At 39.7% G+C, this 16350-nt stretch overlaps 1 protein-coding gene across 1 annotated transcript; it reads right to left on the bottom strand.

The window, feature by feature from the left end:
• Positions 1-422: 422 nt before the first annotated feature.
• Positions 423-15234, bottom strand: cahz (carbonic anhydrase). Its single transcript, XM_050074863.1, has 7 exons — positions 14567-15234; positions 13432-13629; positions 11885-12003; positions 10126-10218; positions 9892-9954; positions 9594-9749; positions 423-3336 (listed from the first exon to the last, which is right to left on the bottom strand). Exons 1-7 carry the CDS (start codon positions 14598-14600, stop codon positions 3217-3219), a joined length of 783 nt encoding a protein of 260 aa, XP_049930820.1. The 5' UTR covers positions 14601-15234; the 3' UTR covers positions 423-3216.
• Between the last annotated feature and the right edge of the window lie 1116 nt (positions 15235-16350).

Below are 16350 nucleotides of genomic sequence, written 5' to 3'. Positions count from 1 at the left end.
TGCATTTTCCCCTTGCGCAGCCATGCCATTGTGAAAGAACAGCTTTTATTGCTGGTGTCTGATGCTGGAAGTCACTGACCAAGCGTCAGTTCTGAGTGAGACCTGGATGCAAAACCTCAAGTATCAACCTCATTGTGGCGCTAGAGGAAGTCAAAAGATAACCAAAGTCATTAGGATTCCTCCTCTGGAGGCCATAAATGTCTGTACAAAATTCCACAGCAATCCATTCACTGGTGACATATTTCAGTTTGGACCAAAATGTTGGACAACACACAGGCCAACATTTCTATATAGCACAGTACAATATTTGTGGATACCAAGCTCTTTTGAGTAATCATGTATTATATCCTGTACTTGAATACCAAATTAATACTAATAAGTCATTAGGAGTTGTGAGAAAGAAGGTCAATGTGAGACATCTGGCAAGTTATAAATTTTTATTGATAAAATTCCGTTCCTGTATTACATGGCAGACTCACACACAAAAACATTTTTTCATCTGCAATGTGTAACAGCAATTTTAAGTGACACACTTTAAAGGGTTATTACCGTTTCACTATAGCCACACTCTGAAAACTGATTGTTTTATTATATTAATATTGAAACTAAAAAGTAACATTGCTCTGGTCTATTATGAATATCTGCCATCTATCTCAGTTTAGTTAAATGACTATAACAGTAATGACTGTAGACACTGCTGACAATCTAAAAGAATTTAATGAAAGATTCTGTGACCTTTGTTGATACTGTAGCTTTTATTTACGTATAGTCATAAACTGATTCTTTCAAGTATTTTCAACTTAACAGCTGTCTAACTTTAGCCTTAAAGGCAATGTTTAATGCACTGTGGTGATAGGTAGTTAAGTTGTAATAGTTTTCTTTTCTTTTTTTAACACAACATGGAGTTACACTTGTACTGCCACTGATAGAATGTGTTGAGCCATAACCATAGTAATGCACATGTTGGAAAAACAAAAAAAAGAAAGAAAGAAAAAAGGGCTATGTTTACCCAGAATGGATGGAAGCCCAACACAGACAAAAAAAAAATCTTTTTACTTGCATTTTTGTGGACATGGCCTCAGGCTGTACCATCAGCCAATACTCTGGTATGTCTTTCACAACATACCGGAGTATTCCATAGTTTTACCAGTCTAAAGACCTTCGTGTATACAAGTGTCACTTGATGGGTGGCAGCCACAGTGCACAATTGTACAGTCACTGCTGCAAAATTATAGTCCCAAACTCCATGTGATCACTTTGTCACAAACTGACTTAGATGAGGCATCAATGAAAACATTAGCTTTAACAATCTGAGCAGCTGTCTGCAGCACAATTCACAACACACTGAAATGCATAGAAAGAAGCTTCCAGAAGTTGATAAAGGCTTTCATTTTCAAACAAGGCAAATTCATATCAAAAATCATGGAGGGATTATTGTTTCTGATAATAAGCTAGGTGTGCTTTTGCCCATAATTGTTGGATATAGCTCGCATAACAAAGCTGCCTAAGAAGTATGTCTTTATTTGTTACTTAAATGCATTAATGCTCAGAAAAAGTATATTACTGTTGATTTAAATTATTATATTTATTGAAAAAACTGGCACACACCGATAATATAGATTATTCCTTATAGAGTTGCCAGAGAAAATGGGTTGCATAACATGTCACAAACAAAATGAGTAGATTAGGGCCTAGAATTCTTGTCCCATTGTTAGTATATGTGACACTGTAAGTAGATCACTAGTCCCCTGGCATGTGTACGCTGATAGACTAAAATTCTTAAGCTACCTTTGTCAGGAATAGCGCAGTCTCTAACCAAGTGAAAAACGTGGAGGCTATGTAATATTCTTTGAGCACATGCATGCACAATCTATGACCACATTTACATTCAATCATTTCATGCGTCCACTCTCTCCAGAGGAAGTTTGAGATGCATTCTAGCTAGTTAAGCAGTAAGCAGTCTGTTGAAATAGCCACACACTGTTTGATTTTCTTATTACATCCATGTTCTGTCTCCTCTGTCCTTGTGATAACAGCACCTAAAGTTATACTAAAATAACACTGAAATTAGCCGTTGTTCTCCGTCTCATTAAAGCAATCAGGGAAAAAAATAGCTCCAGCCAGAGCATTGACCTGTGGAGATGAGAGAGCATTGAGCTGTATGAGTGAGGGAGTAGTGTGACTTAGAGCTGTGAAAAATAACTATAAAATTTTTGTCTCGCTTGCTCTTTGTAAATACGATTCATTCATGTTACTCGGGATTTGATCTATTCAGTCTGCTTACATTTCTAAGGTCTGGAAGAGTCACACGTTAAATTAATTTTATCGCTATTAAGTTAGCCGAGGGCTAGAAGTTAGCTGCTTGGCTAGCAAAAGTCTCCAGAGGACCTGCTTTGTGGGCCCAACAATATGGAAAATCTGGGTAATTTTTTACTTTTTTGCCTTAATGCGCCACTGAGCAACATTAATAGGAATGAACAGGGTGCAATTTTGTGAATCCTAGGATTTTGAAGGAATGACCTGTCCTATGCTACCTTTGATTGGCTAGTACTCGTTGCCATCGTTGGGCGGATTGGTTGGGTTTAGGCAAGAGGAGTGGGATTGGTAAGGGTTAGTGTAAAAATGTCAGGGTAAGCCAATCGGAGGCAGAGTAAGGCAGGTCGTTCATTCACTACCCTAGGATTCACAAATTCACAGGGCATGTAACACTGTATCCAGTTCTTTTTAAACATCCATGAACTAAACAGTGCACTAAACAAGTCTAGAAGTTATTCTTCTGGTGTAATTGGCAGTTACCAAACAGCTTCAGGTGCACCACCTGCTTTTGGACCGGAGGAGGGCTGACCCTGAGTTGCATGTAGCCGAGAAAACAAAGAAGGATTATAATAAGATTTGGGATTTGAATAACAGATGCATTTACAGTATGTGACTATATGTAAATGAGAGTGTCTTTCATCTGGATTTTGTCTGATTATGAGACCCTTAAAATGACAAGTGTAAATGGAGCCTATGTCTAAAGCGTGTCAAAACGTAAATTCTATTATTCAAGATACATCCAGGTAGTCTACATCATAGCATTCTACTTTTCAAGTTGATGTTAATAGGGCTAATATAAGCAATGTAAAGACTGCATGTGGAGAAAAATAGGAGTGAAAGGGTTTGGGTAAGGAAGGAAGGATAAACGAGGGCAAGGGAGCAATAAAGACGAAGCAGGGTTTATCTGAAGGAAGCACGGACTTGACGGCCCTTCAGAGGTTGAGGAGGCCGGTAGTTGTCGACCATGCAGCATGGAGGCTCTCCTTCTCCTGTAAAGAGGAGGCTGCGGAATTTACCCATCTAATGAGGAAGGAGAGAGAGAAAAAGATAATTAGGCAGTACATTACAGTAGCTGACGTGTAATGCATTTGTGTTAACTGAAATATCATGTTCTATCATGTATAACTCATCATCACTGGGAGCACAGTGGAATGTGATTCGTATTCCACTAAGATTCAGCTCTTGCAACAATCTATTTGACAGCACAGTGGATCTGTCTACATCAGTTGCATCTGGCAGCCTTGCTGCTTTGATGCCTTGTCTCAAGCTATGCCCTTACAGGCTGTTTACAGATAAGCCCTGTTTCCACCAAGCAGTCCAGTATGGCTCAGTTCAGTTTGTTGTGTATTTTTTCCATTTCCACTGTGAAAAGTTGTGGATGGTACCATTGGAACCATTCCCAACTGTCCCCAGTTTTGGTCACCCCTCTGTTGGGATACCTAACACAGATCTGGTACTAAAAGGTGGAGCTAGAAACACTGTGGTCTGTTGACTGGCCAATAGCAGACAGTCACTCTTGCTCAGGGTTAAGTTGTGGCTGGTTTTAAAGCTTATGTAACCAATGTTCATACCGTGACAAGTCTTACATATATTTGTAAACTATGACTATGAAAGGAAATGATTCAGAACTGAAGAAGCCTCTTGGATAAGAGGTGAAACATCTTCAAAAAACACAAGCAAGTCCAGTTGCCTGTGATATAGCATTTAAGATATGAAATGAAAGATATTTTGCTGCCTCTAGCAGCAGGTGTAGACTGAGAAAAAAAATTAATTTAATCCACTGGGTTGGAGGGGGAACGTTAACTTATAATGTAACTCGAGGCATGCAATCCTCGTGCACTCATCAATCATCCACCCGCCACCCACCCCACGTAATTATCTTCTAAAATTTAGAGACCCGCACCCGCACCCAACCCGCGCCAAACATTGACTTATTGTATTTACATTTAAATTATGTCCAGCCGTTCGTGCTCATTCGCTTTTCATATAAGCGCATTTTCTTGACTTAAACAATTAAAAGATTATAGGCTACTTTCGAATGTGGTCACATTTCTCATGTAAAAATTACTCTAGCCTAATATTGTTTGCTTTGTTGCAATAATATAAGTCTTTGAAGTAAGTCAAGTCCTCTTGTGCCCTGTTTTTACGGAGTGTGCGGTCCCCTCCCGTTTTCATATGGGTAACTGACAAATCCACCCGCAATCCACCTGAAATTAATTACAATGTTAATTTTTATTGGCCCACCCACCCACAGATTGCGGATATATCCGCGGATGTCGCGGATATATCCGCAAGATTCGCATCTCTAATGAGCTGATATCGTGAATCCATCAACACACCTTAAATTTCAATATGACGACTTTGACCATTCAGTTTTTATTGTCTCTCTTGGATGACATACACTTTTATTAATGTGTGGATCTGAAGCGTTTAAAAATATATATCAATTTTGACCGGATTATGTGAACTGCATATATTTTATTCCTCACTTGAAGAAAAAAGGCATCACAGAGCATTGTTCCCACCATAAGCCAGTGTTCTGCTTTTTATACTTATATAATTTATATAACTTTTATATGTATAATAGGCTATGGCAACTTCCCAGCAATCTGTTTGGTATCCAACACCTGTCATCTAATTAGGAGCAAATATTGTCTGTGGCAATACAGTCATTTCTCAAATGCAAATGGGTCCAGACCAGAATGATGAAACATTCCCATGAGCTGTTGTATCTTCAGTTGGCCAAATCAAAACGCACTTTAATTTATGCAGGACCAAACAGGACAGCACTACAGCTCTACTACTGCACAGTCCCTGGGACCGAAGGAAGCATCACCTGGATCATGGTAAATCAAGGAAATGTAGAATTTATTGCAGCTGCCTCACTTCTTCCAGTATGTCTCCAACCCAGTGTGTACCAGGGCAGCCACCTCACACCCTCCTGCTGTGGTGGTTATCTCCCATTTGCACATGGCAGTGCAAAACACAGCCATGCAGACACTGACACTAGTCCCATACTGCACATACTAGCATTAAGATGTATCAGGAAATTGTCCGACAGTTGAAACAGCCTTTATGTCCCTACAATACAAGCACAATCTCTGAACACTGAACTACTAGAACCAAGTGAGCACGTTAGGAGGGAGAGTGAGTGTAAAAGACCTGGCTGTGTGTCCGTGTGCCTGTTTGTGTGAAATGACAAAGGCAGCCGTGTGGCATAAACAGCAGCTCCTCTGGGAGCCATTTAGCCTTTAGCTACCAGGTGAGCTTGGATTTAATTTGCCTCAGCAGGCTCACTCAGCAATGCCTGCACTTCTTTATCACAACACAGTGTGTGTTGAACTGCTATTATAGTGTGTGTATTCATTTCTTCATTGCAGAAAGGATATAATTCTCTGTACTAGCACAGCTGCTAGTTATACATCTATTGTTTATTTAGAGAGAGGTAATACTGAGCATTAAACCTTTAACAGGAACGTGGGTTTGTGTCACGTGATGGTACAGGGCGGCGGTGTTAATTATGTAAAGAGATAGAGTGCAAACTGTCCAGTGGAGATACAGGCAGTTAGTGTAATCTAAGTGAAACACGAGGCACTCAAGGCACAGACCCACCCTGCTCCACAGAATGATAAGGCTTCTGATGCTCTTGACCTTGACAATGTTCTGACCAACTCTCTAGCTCCTTAAACCATGCACACACACTCGATGAGGTGATTACCAAATCAAAGTATAAAATTTGTATTAGGCTTTTTGAAAAGACTTAAAAAGGAGACATGAGGAAATAAGCAGTTATCTTAACTCTGCAGTAACTGACTGGCTGCTTCTTTTGATTCCTTAGACTGCCTAAGGCTGAGCACTTCACGCCTCTTATTTTCTCGAAATTAAGTTGAACACTCAGCTTTCATTGGAGAATTCAGCAGCAGTCTCTCCAGACTACATGATTGAAACGCTGTGCTGAAGCGGCATGTCCAGCCCACATACCAGCAGGTGGGCTGCCAAGAAATATGTCTGTATTTAGGACTGCTACAAATACACATCGGCTACTGAGTGCACGTTCACACACATAGACACATGTACTTGCACTGTAACACTCAAAACCACACGACCTTCCATGCTATATTTACATTATATCTAGTGTATAATCCAGCTGTGGCTTCAGTTTAGTTGTTTTAAGTTCAATCCTGCATGTATTTGTTACTTTATACAGTTATACAGTGCAGAACAAACATCCAATCTCAAAAACAGCTCAAACAAATGACACTGTGACCCCAACTAGTCCAAGGGCTTCTTTCTTTGACCATGTTTAAAATATACTGTTGTAGCCTTTGACTTATTAGCTTATACAAGAGGTTGTCATGTTTCATATGAAAGTTAATTAACAACAAAACTATAACAACAAGCTATAATTCATCTGCAAGTCAAGAACAGAAATTGCTCAGCAACAGATTTGCAACTATGCAACTTTAAGTATACAGTTTTTTTTCCAACACCTTTAAAGAGCACATGTTTATATCCCGATGTTATATTAACATCATTTTCACAGTTTGTGATATTCATGAGGATTAAAGAATATATCCACTAGTTGGCAGATCAGAGCAAAGATCATTGCCCACCCCCAAACCAGAACATTCTTCTTCACTGAGACACATTTGGAGGCAGCTACGCTGAGGTAGCTCGTTGCAAGAGGGTCAGTAATGCCATTACGAGATCAGAAATAGAAGATCTTCCGATAACCTGCAGCTCTGGTGTTTGGGGCCACTTTGGTTTTGCTGTAAATTATGAGGGCGATGGTGAGAGAGAGCAGTGGATAAAAACACAGCAAGCCAAAGAACGAGCCACCACACAGCTACAGATTCTCCTTGCAGCTATCCCAGTAGAACACACATGGTTAGCACCCCCAAACAAGGGAATGAAAGCTGCTGCGGGGCTAGTCTCTCGTTCAGTAGCTAATGTTAGCTACTGCATGTTACTACTGTTAGCTAAGCATACACCCACAGCAGTGAGCAGTAACTGCTGGTGGCCGGGTAGGTGATTCGGGCTGAAAGACTGAAGGTGCGTTAGTGATGGCTGTTTAGCTTGTGTGTATATGACTGACATTTAACAGAGGTGTTTATTCATTTATTAGACTCAGAGAGCAAACTCGCCGCTGACACAGTAGGTGAAAGAAACAACACTGATACTGTGGACTCTGATGTCAATAGTAAAGTAGTTTTATAAAGAAGGCAAGGGGTTATGTTAGAGGTGAAGTGTGGAAAATTTGAATTTGTAAAATCCTGGATAAAGAAATGTTGACAAACAATTGAATGTTTTAACTCCACAGTTCAGTACTACTGTACACAGTTCCCAGTCTTCTCACATATTTTCAACAAATATTTTCTAATATGTATAATGTGTTCAGAGAGGGGCGGCACGGTGGTGTGGTGGTTAGCACTGTCGCCTCACAGCAAAAGGGTTCCCGGTTTGATCCCGGGTGTGGTAGCCCTTCTGTGTGGAGTTTGCATGTTCTCCCCGTGTCAGCGTGGGTTCTCTCCGGGCACTTCGGCTTCCTCCCACAGTCCAAAGACATACAGGTTAATTGATAACTCTAAATTGTCCGTAGGTGTGAATGTGAGTGTGAATGGTTGTCTGTCTCTATGCGTCAGCGGTTAGATGAAGCGGTTAGAAGATGGATGGATGGTGTTCAGAGACAAATTACAGATTTTGCTTTACCCAGACTTTAACAGGCCCATTTCAGCCAGACTGTAATTCCTCTTTGTACAAAAAACAAAAGCCCAAATTATGTTATTTTTCATACATTCAAATTTTAAAAATGAAGGAAAATTCTCTGGTATTTTTGCTTTTTTGCTGTACCACAAATGTACCTAACCGTGAATTTTCTAAACTGTAACACCGCTAGGCTTAGCTGTATCCTGCAGATGATTAGCATTGATTTGGAGAACATATACTGATAATGCTCAAAAGGATCATAGGGTACACAGGACAGCCAAAATGTACAATTAGTCAAAAGCAAGTACAATGATGTTGATTGGGTTTTCAATTTAGGGAGTCCCCAAGACTCACAGGTGGTCATTTGAGTGGGTCCCCAATAAAATTTGTGTTTTTGGCAAATTGTAATGTTAAACTCGTGTTTGATGTGATATGGTCATAATTACTGTTATATTCATGTAAGACAATGTCTCTGGAAATTAAACAAATTACATACATATACAGAAAGGCATAGATATAGCTATAGAAAGATTTAAATCTCTGTTGAGAAAATTCGGGTCATCCACCACTAGAATTAGTTCAAAGCTGAATGTTTATTTCCATACGTCTTTACTCAGTCATTTCAGCTTCTTGTCTCTCACACATTTCACCAAATCAGAATATTTCTTTAAAGATGGGATGTCAATGAATAATCAATCATCGTTTAATTGCTGTTTCTAATTTAACCATTTAAAAATATATTAACCGACACTGCGGAAGACAAGGGTCGTGTGGTGTATAACTTAAATGTTGTGTTGATTTGTTGTAGTGTGCGGTTCCACCACTAGGTAGAGTCTCTTACTTTTTAATAATATTGAGTTACAGGTGTGTTTGGTGACTGCCCAAAAGGACCGCACAAACTGGAAAACAAACGCACCTTCCTGCAGTCAGACGAAGAAAAAAGTGGCAGCGTGTCTTGCTCTGCTCACTGAGTAAGTCACGATAGTCACAACTCTGGAGCATCAAGTTGTGATCAAATTTCATGGAGTTGGAGGCTGAGGCTCATGCTAATGCTAAACTAACATGTTGAAGTAAGTGTTCGGTTAATGCAGGCTGAGAGCTGAGTGTCAGACAGCAGAACTCTAATTACACATGCTTTTAACAAAATCACTTGGCAGTAAATGGACAGATAAAGTCAGAGCGACAGTGTTGTTCGCCCCTAGGACATCCGTCCAGCTGTGCAGCTGTTTTCAGCAACTGGGTTGATGTTAGCTACAGTGAACAACACATCACTCTATAATATCAACTAGGTCTGCAGATAATTTTATACAGACTGTGAGGGGTCTATTGTTTATTTCTATGATTTCAACATAGATTTGTTGTTCACAATGTAGCATTATCAGGGAAAAAATAGGGTGCATCCCTAAGATGTGTTGATAGTGAGTTTACTGCGTCCTTTCAGATTGTAACACATCAGAGAGAGACACAGGACGCGTGTCTAGCAAAATCACAAGTATATCTATACTCAAAATGTGGCATTGTACAGGTGGAGTACTCATTCTGATTTTATGTAGGTAAAGCGAGTTAGGTACCTGTGCCGGGCTGACACTGATTGGCTCCTTGAGGACAATCCAGGTAACACTCTCCAACAGGGGAGGTGTCGTCAGAGAGCCATCATAGGTCCAATAATCCAGAGAACCAGGAAGAAGAGTCTTTGCGTCAAAGTTAGCAAAGACGGTCTGCTTTCCCTGCAGGAGTCAGGGAAGGAGGGATGGAAAAGAAGGAATGAGGAAGGAGAGAAGAGAAGAAATTGTTACTCATTGTTAACCATGACTGCAGAGTTATTTGTTTCCCAAATAGTTTTAGGAGTTCTACAATCATTACATTTACCTTGGTCTGGATAGCATCCAAGCCATCCAGAACCTTCTGAAGCCTGGGATTGGCAGAACCAATCTGGAACACAAAACAGATACATACACAGTCAATTTTACAATACTCAAATACAGTGTTCATTATTTTGCTCTTCTCGTAAGCTTACATAGTCCCTTGCAGGGCAGCTTCCCGCCCCCAGTCTGTAGTGCTGTCACAGTCTGATGGCTTGTCAGTGACTCATCGATGACTCACCTTGAGAAAGACCCCAACCACTGCGAGTCCATCAGGCTCGCCGGCTGCATCTTTAAAGCTTGGGTACTTTGTGTTCCAGTGCACCAGGTGAAGCTAGCAAGAAAAAGAGGCAAAGTTATAAGTCTAAGACATGAGCAACAGACAATATGTAATTTTATTCAAAACCTAACATAAACGATAATGTGGATATTTAACAAGGAATGAGACAGTGGGCCGAGGAGACCAGTTGCAAGTGTTTTCAAGCCTTTCAAGCACAATTATGAAAGGTCTGATAATGTAGGACTTTATATGACTGATTCACTCGCTCTTACTCACCTCATGGCAGGGCCACAGTCAGAATTTTAGACATACTGATGTCATGAGTCCAAGTTCGTGTTTATATGTAAATACTATGTCCCGTCATGATGATCTTAATGCTGGTAAAGGCCTCTTCGAACTGCAAGGACTTAAATTCTGATGGAGGGATACTGAATCAATTATTAATTTTTTTATCTGTTGCCCTAACAATTGTAGGGCTGCCCCTTGAAAGTCAGATATTCAAATTATCAGTCAAAGACCCTTCAGTGGACTGATTTTTATTTGTATTTTTTTTCAGTGTGCTGTGGACACACTGGGGATGTTCTGGTCCCCAGATATTAATGCAGAGTATGCGCTCTTGACTTTAATGCCACGCTTAGGTACAGACAGCTGCTGACGTGATGCAGCGGCACAGAGGAGGAGAGACTCTGCATTGTAAGGCTTCGCAATAACATTATCTTCTCTCTTCTGCTTAGAAGTGGTGAATTTGCAGCTCACAGTAGCTTAAGGCCCCGATCACACAGAAATCATTTTGCAGGTTGCAAAACATGAGGCGCACTGCGCTGGCTTTTTTTTTTTTTTAAATGGAATGTCACTAGTTAAAGAACGCTTGCTGCGCCTTTTTACTGTTGCAACTGAGGTTGTGACCACCACAGAAGGCCCGCCTCTTATGATGGGAAAAAAAGTGGAGATGACATGGGGTTCTTTTCCACTCTGAGTTGAAGTTTTTTCAACTCGAGGAGTTCAGAGCAGTCCGCCAAAAACGCCAGGCGCCTAGAGCACAGAAACACGAGGTGCGTAACAACGCAAAAACAGCACGCAAAAAGCTTCATTCTCATTAAACACAATGCTTCTTTCTCATTAAACACAATCCAAAAGCTACCTCGAGCTGCTAAAATCCCTTCTGTGTGATCGAGGTCTAACACGACACAGTCTCTGGCTTTTGTTTGATATCTAGTATTGGCAAAAAATTACCGATCTGTCATTAGCGCATTTAGCTTGTTTATGTTACATTAATGCCACTGTCACACTGAATGTCCCTCTGAGTCCTTTCTAAGTTTAACAAACTTTAATTTATATATATATATGTATATATATATATATATATGTATATATATATATATATATGTATAAAAGAATTGTTGAATATTTGTATTAATCAGCCAAATCTGATTGGACTGACATAACTCTAAGTCGGGTATAGCACTAAATAGTTACATTTGAATATATTGGGGCTAGATACTGAAATCAACCAGTATATTTTTTACTGTAAAATGTAAACCCCAGAAATTCCTTTATAAACAGATCTGTTCCTGTCACAATTTTTGCCTAAACCTCTTGACAAAGACAGGATAGAACCACAATTACCACCACACAACCTAGCTATGCATTTCATAACATGAACTGAGGCTCTGTTACTGTATGTGGTAGTTGTAAGCAGAAGCTCCAGTAGCTTCAGTACCTCACAGGGGAACTTGATGCCGTTGACAGTGTGTTCGGAGCCTCTGTCATCACTGGCTCCCCAGTGGAAATGAAACTGCTTCAAACGGTACGTTCCAGAAATAGGACCTCCTGTCAGGGCTGGTTAGAACAAAACAACAGAATCATTAGAGACATTCTCAGGAAAACAAGGTTTAAAGTAATAAAGAAGATTTTCATTTTAATAAATGTCTGTTAAGTCACTATCTATTGTCAAATGAGGGCCTCATTTGCAGAAAATAAAATGCCGTATTAAAAGGATACTTTGCTGATTTTCAACCAGCTCTGTTGCATAACAATGTAAGTAGTATATGTAAGTTCTTTACACCATATAGACAGCCTAGTTTTATAAAAAAGACTATCTTTCCACAGTGAAATACTTCTTTATGTTTCCACTAATGCAAACCGATCCAAAGATAAAAAGCTATATATTCTTTTTGACATTTGGCCTTAGTCTTTCATAGTGTTATATTATTATAGTATATATGCTTATTAAATATGCTGCTTTTTCTAAAACTGTAAAAAAAAAAAAAAAAAAAAAAAAAAACTAAGTCAAAATGTGAAAAAGACCATAAAAACTAAGAAGGGGAAATACTATATTGTTTCTTCAGGTTTCATAAATGATAATGATTTTGTCATAATGCAATGTATTGTCATGCTTGTCATGATTTGCGCTGTTGGATGAATGTTGCCAATGTTAAACAGTGTGAGTGCAGCAGGGGGAGGTGGTGCTGATGTCCTGCTGACCTCCAGATACTGAACAAGTATCATCAGACGCTCTTATCTGCCACAGTACAGCAGGGGTGGAGGCATAAACAAGACGGACAGATAATGTTTACTAATACTAAAACTTACTGGTTACTACTACTGTTACTAATTGTTCACAAGTTTGGAATCTCCTGCAACAAAAGCTTCAATGAGTCTTGTCAGATTAGAGTTATCTGATGCTCTTAGGTTTTTGAAAGTCTTCATTACATGTGATTTTGAATGAAGGGTTTGTTTTGTGCATGGAGAAAGAAACGCTGTATAATAGTTAAACCAGACTGACGACTGAAAGAGACAAAGATACCTGAGCAACAGTTAAATAAGAACAGAAGAAGTCTCACAGCAGTCTGCACTTTGTTGCTGCTTGGTACGTTTTGGGGTTTGCCTGAAAATGTGTGCAGACTAAAATAGGAACAGGTTCCTGTTCCAGTGTCAAGCGCATAATAATGCCTGTAACAAGCTGGAATTAACAGGCAATATGTTGCTATAGCAAAGCTGTTCTTCAACATTCAAAGTGGCAGTAGGCTAGACTAGGGTTAGCTCTGCTGAAACTGGATAGGTAAAGACAAACAGACAAAAAACTCCATATTTAGAGACTGATTGGATAATGATTTCTTCCCTGTCATGCAACAGCAACAGTGTGGAGTAATAGACCAAATGGAAATTTGGATTATTTCAGATCTCTTACTCTGGGGCAAAAAAACTATTTCCAAACTTTTAAATGGTAAATATATACTGTACACACACACACACACACACACTTACTGGAACTGTCTGTGTTGTCCACAAAGTCCACTTGGAAGGAGTGTCCGTTGTTGAGAATTCCACTGGCGTTGGAGGGATCATACTTGAGTTTCAGAGCCTTCAGAGTGGGGTCATACTTGGCCTCCTTAGGGACAATGTTGATGGGAGACTGTCTGGGCCCATTAGCTACAGGATATTCTACTCCCCACGTGTCAGGTCCTACAGATACATTTATTAAATAAATGCGAAATATAAATGTTAAACAAGTATATCACACTGTGTTTTTTCCTGTTCTAATTTGTTTTGTGCCTGGAGCACTTTAACACCAACCTCTCAATCTAATTTCAGATTTATGACAACAAAAATAAGGAGTAATAAGGAGTTCCACATTTAAAAATCCACTCAGGTTTACTCTGCAGCTTTGTCACATTCTCATCATTTACTTAAAGTAACAATACAGTAGTGCAAAACACTCACAAAAAGTAATATAAAGTAGAAAAATATTATCGGAAAAATGTACTCAAAATATCAAAAGCAAAAGTATTGAATATGCAGAATTGCCTATTTCAGCATGATAACACTGTTATATTATTACTACTGCATTACTGTTAAAGCAGCATTAAAAATGGAAAGTAAAATGAAAGTACCTGACAAAGTACAGTATATCAGTTCTGATGCTTTATTGGAAGATATTTTCAGATCCTTTTTAGATACCTCAATATAATAATTATGATCCATAATTCAGTAATAGTTTTTTTAGCATTAAAATGATCAATGATCAAAATTACTTATGTATTAACGTGAATGTTGTGGCCAGTTCAGGTGCAGGTGGGGTAGTTTAACTCTAATAATAGCTCACTTTTCAAAATTGGTCATATGATTTTCAGAACTTGCACCATAGCTAGGCCTACTGACTGACCAACAGATTCTGTAAATGTATGAATTTAAAATAACAGTGTTTCATTGTTTAAACAGTGCATTAAGTTTGGTATTAAATAGGTCAGTACCAACCCTATCCTGAAGTTGTAACAAAGCAGACTACCGTGGTGAAGTAGTTACTGAAGTAATGGCATTGTCTGTGAGTTGAGAGTGGGGCAGCATGTTTTCAACCTGTTAACCTGAACATCCTGCAGGCTACATGCTGTCCGATCCTCACCGTTAGTTGATCCGTATCCCCATCCGTGAGACATGGCTGCTCCTGCTGTATGCTATCCTGATAACACAAAAGAATGATTAATCCAAGTCAGTCTGCAGGTCGTAAAGAGGAGAAGGAGGAAGATGAGGAGGAGGAGGATGATGATGTGATGACAGACACCCGCTGCAAGGCTGCTGCTGCTGCAGGGCTTTATATAGGCACTGTCAGTCCTCACACCGGTGGGTTTGGCTTGTCGGTCCTTCAGCGGGCCGGTCAATCAGGAGAGTAGTGCAGCCATGCAGAGATACGATGGTGGCGTCCTTCACTCCTAGAGCTCCCCACCTCCTCCTCCTCCTCCTCCTCCTCTCCTCTCCTCTCCTCTGCCTCCCTCCCGTCCGCTTCTTTTTCCGGAATATTCAGAACAGATCGTTGAAGAGATGTTATGGTGATTTTTATCCTGAAGTCTCTCCGCTCCTAGCAGAGATGGATTAATCCTTGATGCGTGCACATCATCCACACACGTTCATCATACCCATCCTAACATCCCGCGCTGCTCCCAGCTGTTACAGGATCAGTGCAGGTTCAGTGTTCGGAGCAGCGCTGTGAGGATCGTACGCTCCTGCGGATTTTATCGCAATATCCTGAAGTCGACATTTTCCTTTGACCTCTCGCCAGCCTTCTTTTTATCTCGGTTATCCGGCCCCTGGTGTTATGCTTTATAAGGCTACATGCAGCATTCGATGTGCATGCCTGTGGCTCTCTGCAGTGCCGGACAGAGCCTTTTTGGAAGCCCCAAGCAGCACCCTTCAGGCCACCCCCACCGCACACTCTCAGCCCTAACTGTTTTACTGATTATTATTCATGTTTGCTCTGTAAATAATGTGTGACAAGCACGAACACACACACACACACACACACACACACACACACACACACACACACACACACACACACACAGAGCCCTGCCTAATTAATAATGAAGTGTAAACAATGGCACCCCTTCTGTCCAGTTTTAAACTGACACAGTTTATACAAGTAGGTTACCGGTGATTCAGATTGACATACTCTTACCAATAATGTTCCTCCAATGTCTGTTGTGGATAAATGTAGCTACATAAATACATCGACATATCATATAAAAGGTGATCTTTATAACAAAAAAATGAAAACTTACCTGTTGTGTCCGTTACTATGGTGACTGTCCATGGTAACAGAACAGGAGCTACTAGCATATATTTTCATTTTTTTGTCAGTAATTTGACAGTACTAAGGCACTGAAAATACTCTCCTTATTTATAATTTATAATAACAAAATACAATTTCAAATTGTTTAAAAGGCTGTAAGTTGCATTATTCTGTTTAGATAGATTGGAAAAAAATAATTATGATAGCTATAGCATTCATTCTTTTTGAAGCAGAAATGTAAGGCTTTTGTTTTCAATGTCATAAGACTGTAGCTCGTTATGATGTCATTGCGCTATGTTTTAACAAAATTTATTCCATTCTCTAGATCCTGCTTTATGGAGGAAGTTCATTTCGAAATTAGCACTTTGGACGGCTCTGAAATAGAAAGGGTATCCTCCTATAAGTAGCCTATCTTGGAGTTTTTTTTGATGAAAAGCTCTCCTTTAAACCTCATGTTCATGAGCTAGCAAAAAGCTTAAGGATGAAACTTGGGTTCCTTTATAAAAACAGATTGTGTTTTTCGTCTGAAAATGGAAAGCTGTGAGTACAATCTACCTTCCTGCCTGTACTTGATTATGGTGATATTATTTATATGCACACTGCTTCTATCACCTTGATAC

Source organism: Epinephelus moara, chromosome 21 (assembly GCF_006386435.1).
Source record: "Epinephelus moara isolate mb chromosome 21, YSFRI_EMoa_1.0, whole genome shotgun sequence".
Classification (NCBI taxonomy): domain Eukaryota; kingdom Metazoa; phylum Chordata; class Actinopteri; order Perciformes; family Serranidae; genus Epinephelus; species Epinephelus moara.
Note: the sequence above shows the minus strand (reverse complement) of the source record. Positions and strands in the feature narration are given on the sequence as shown.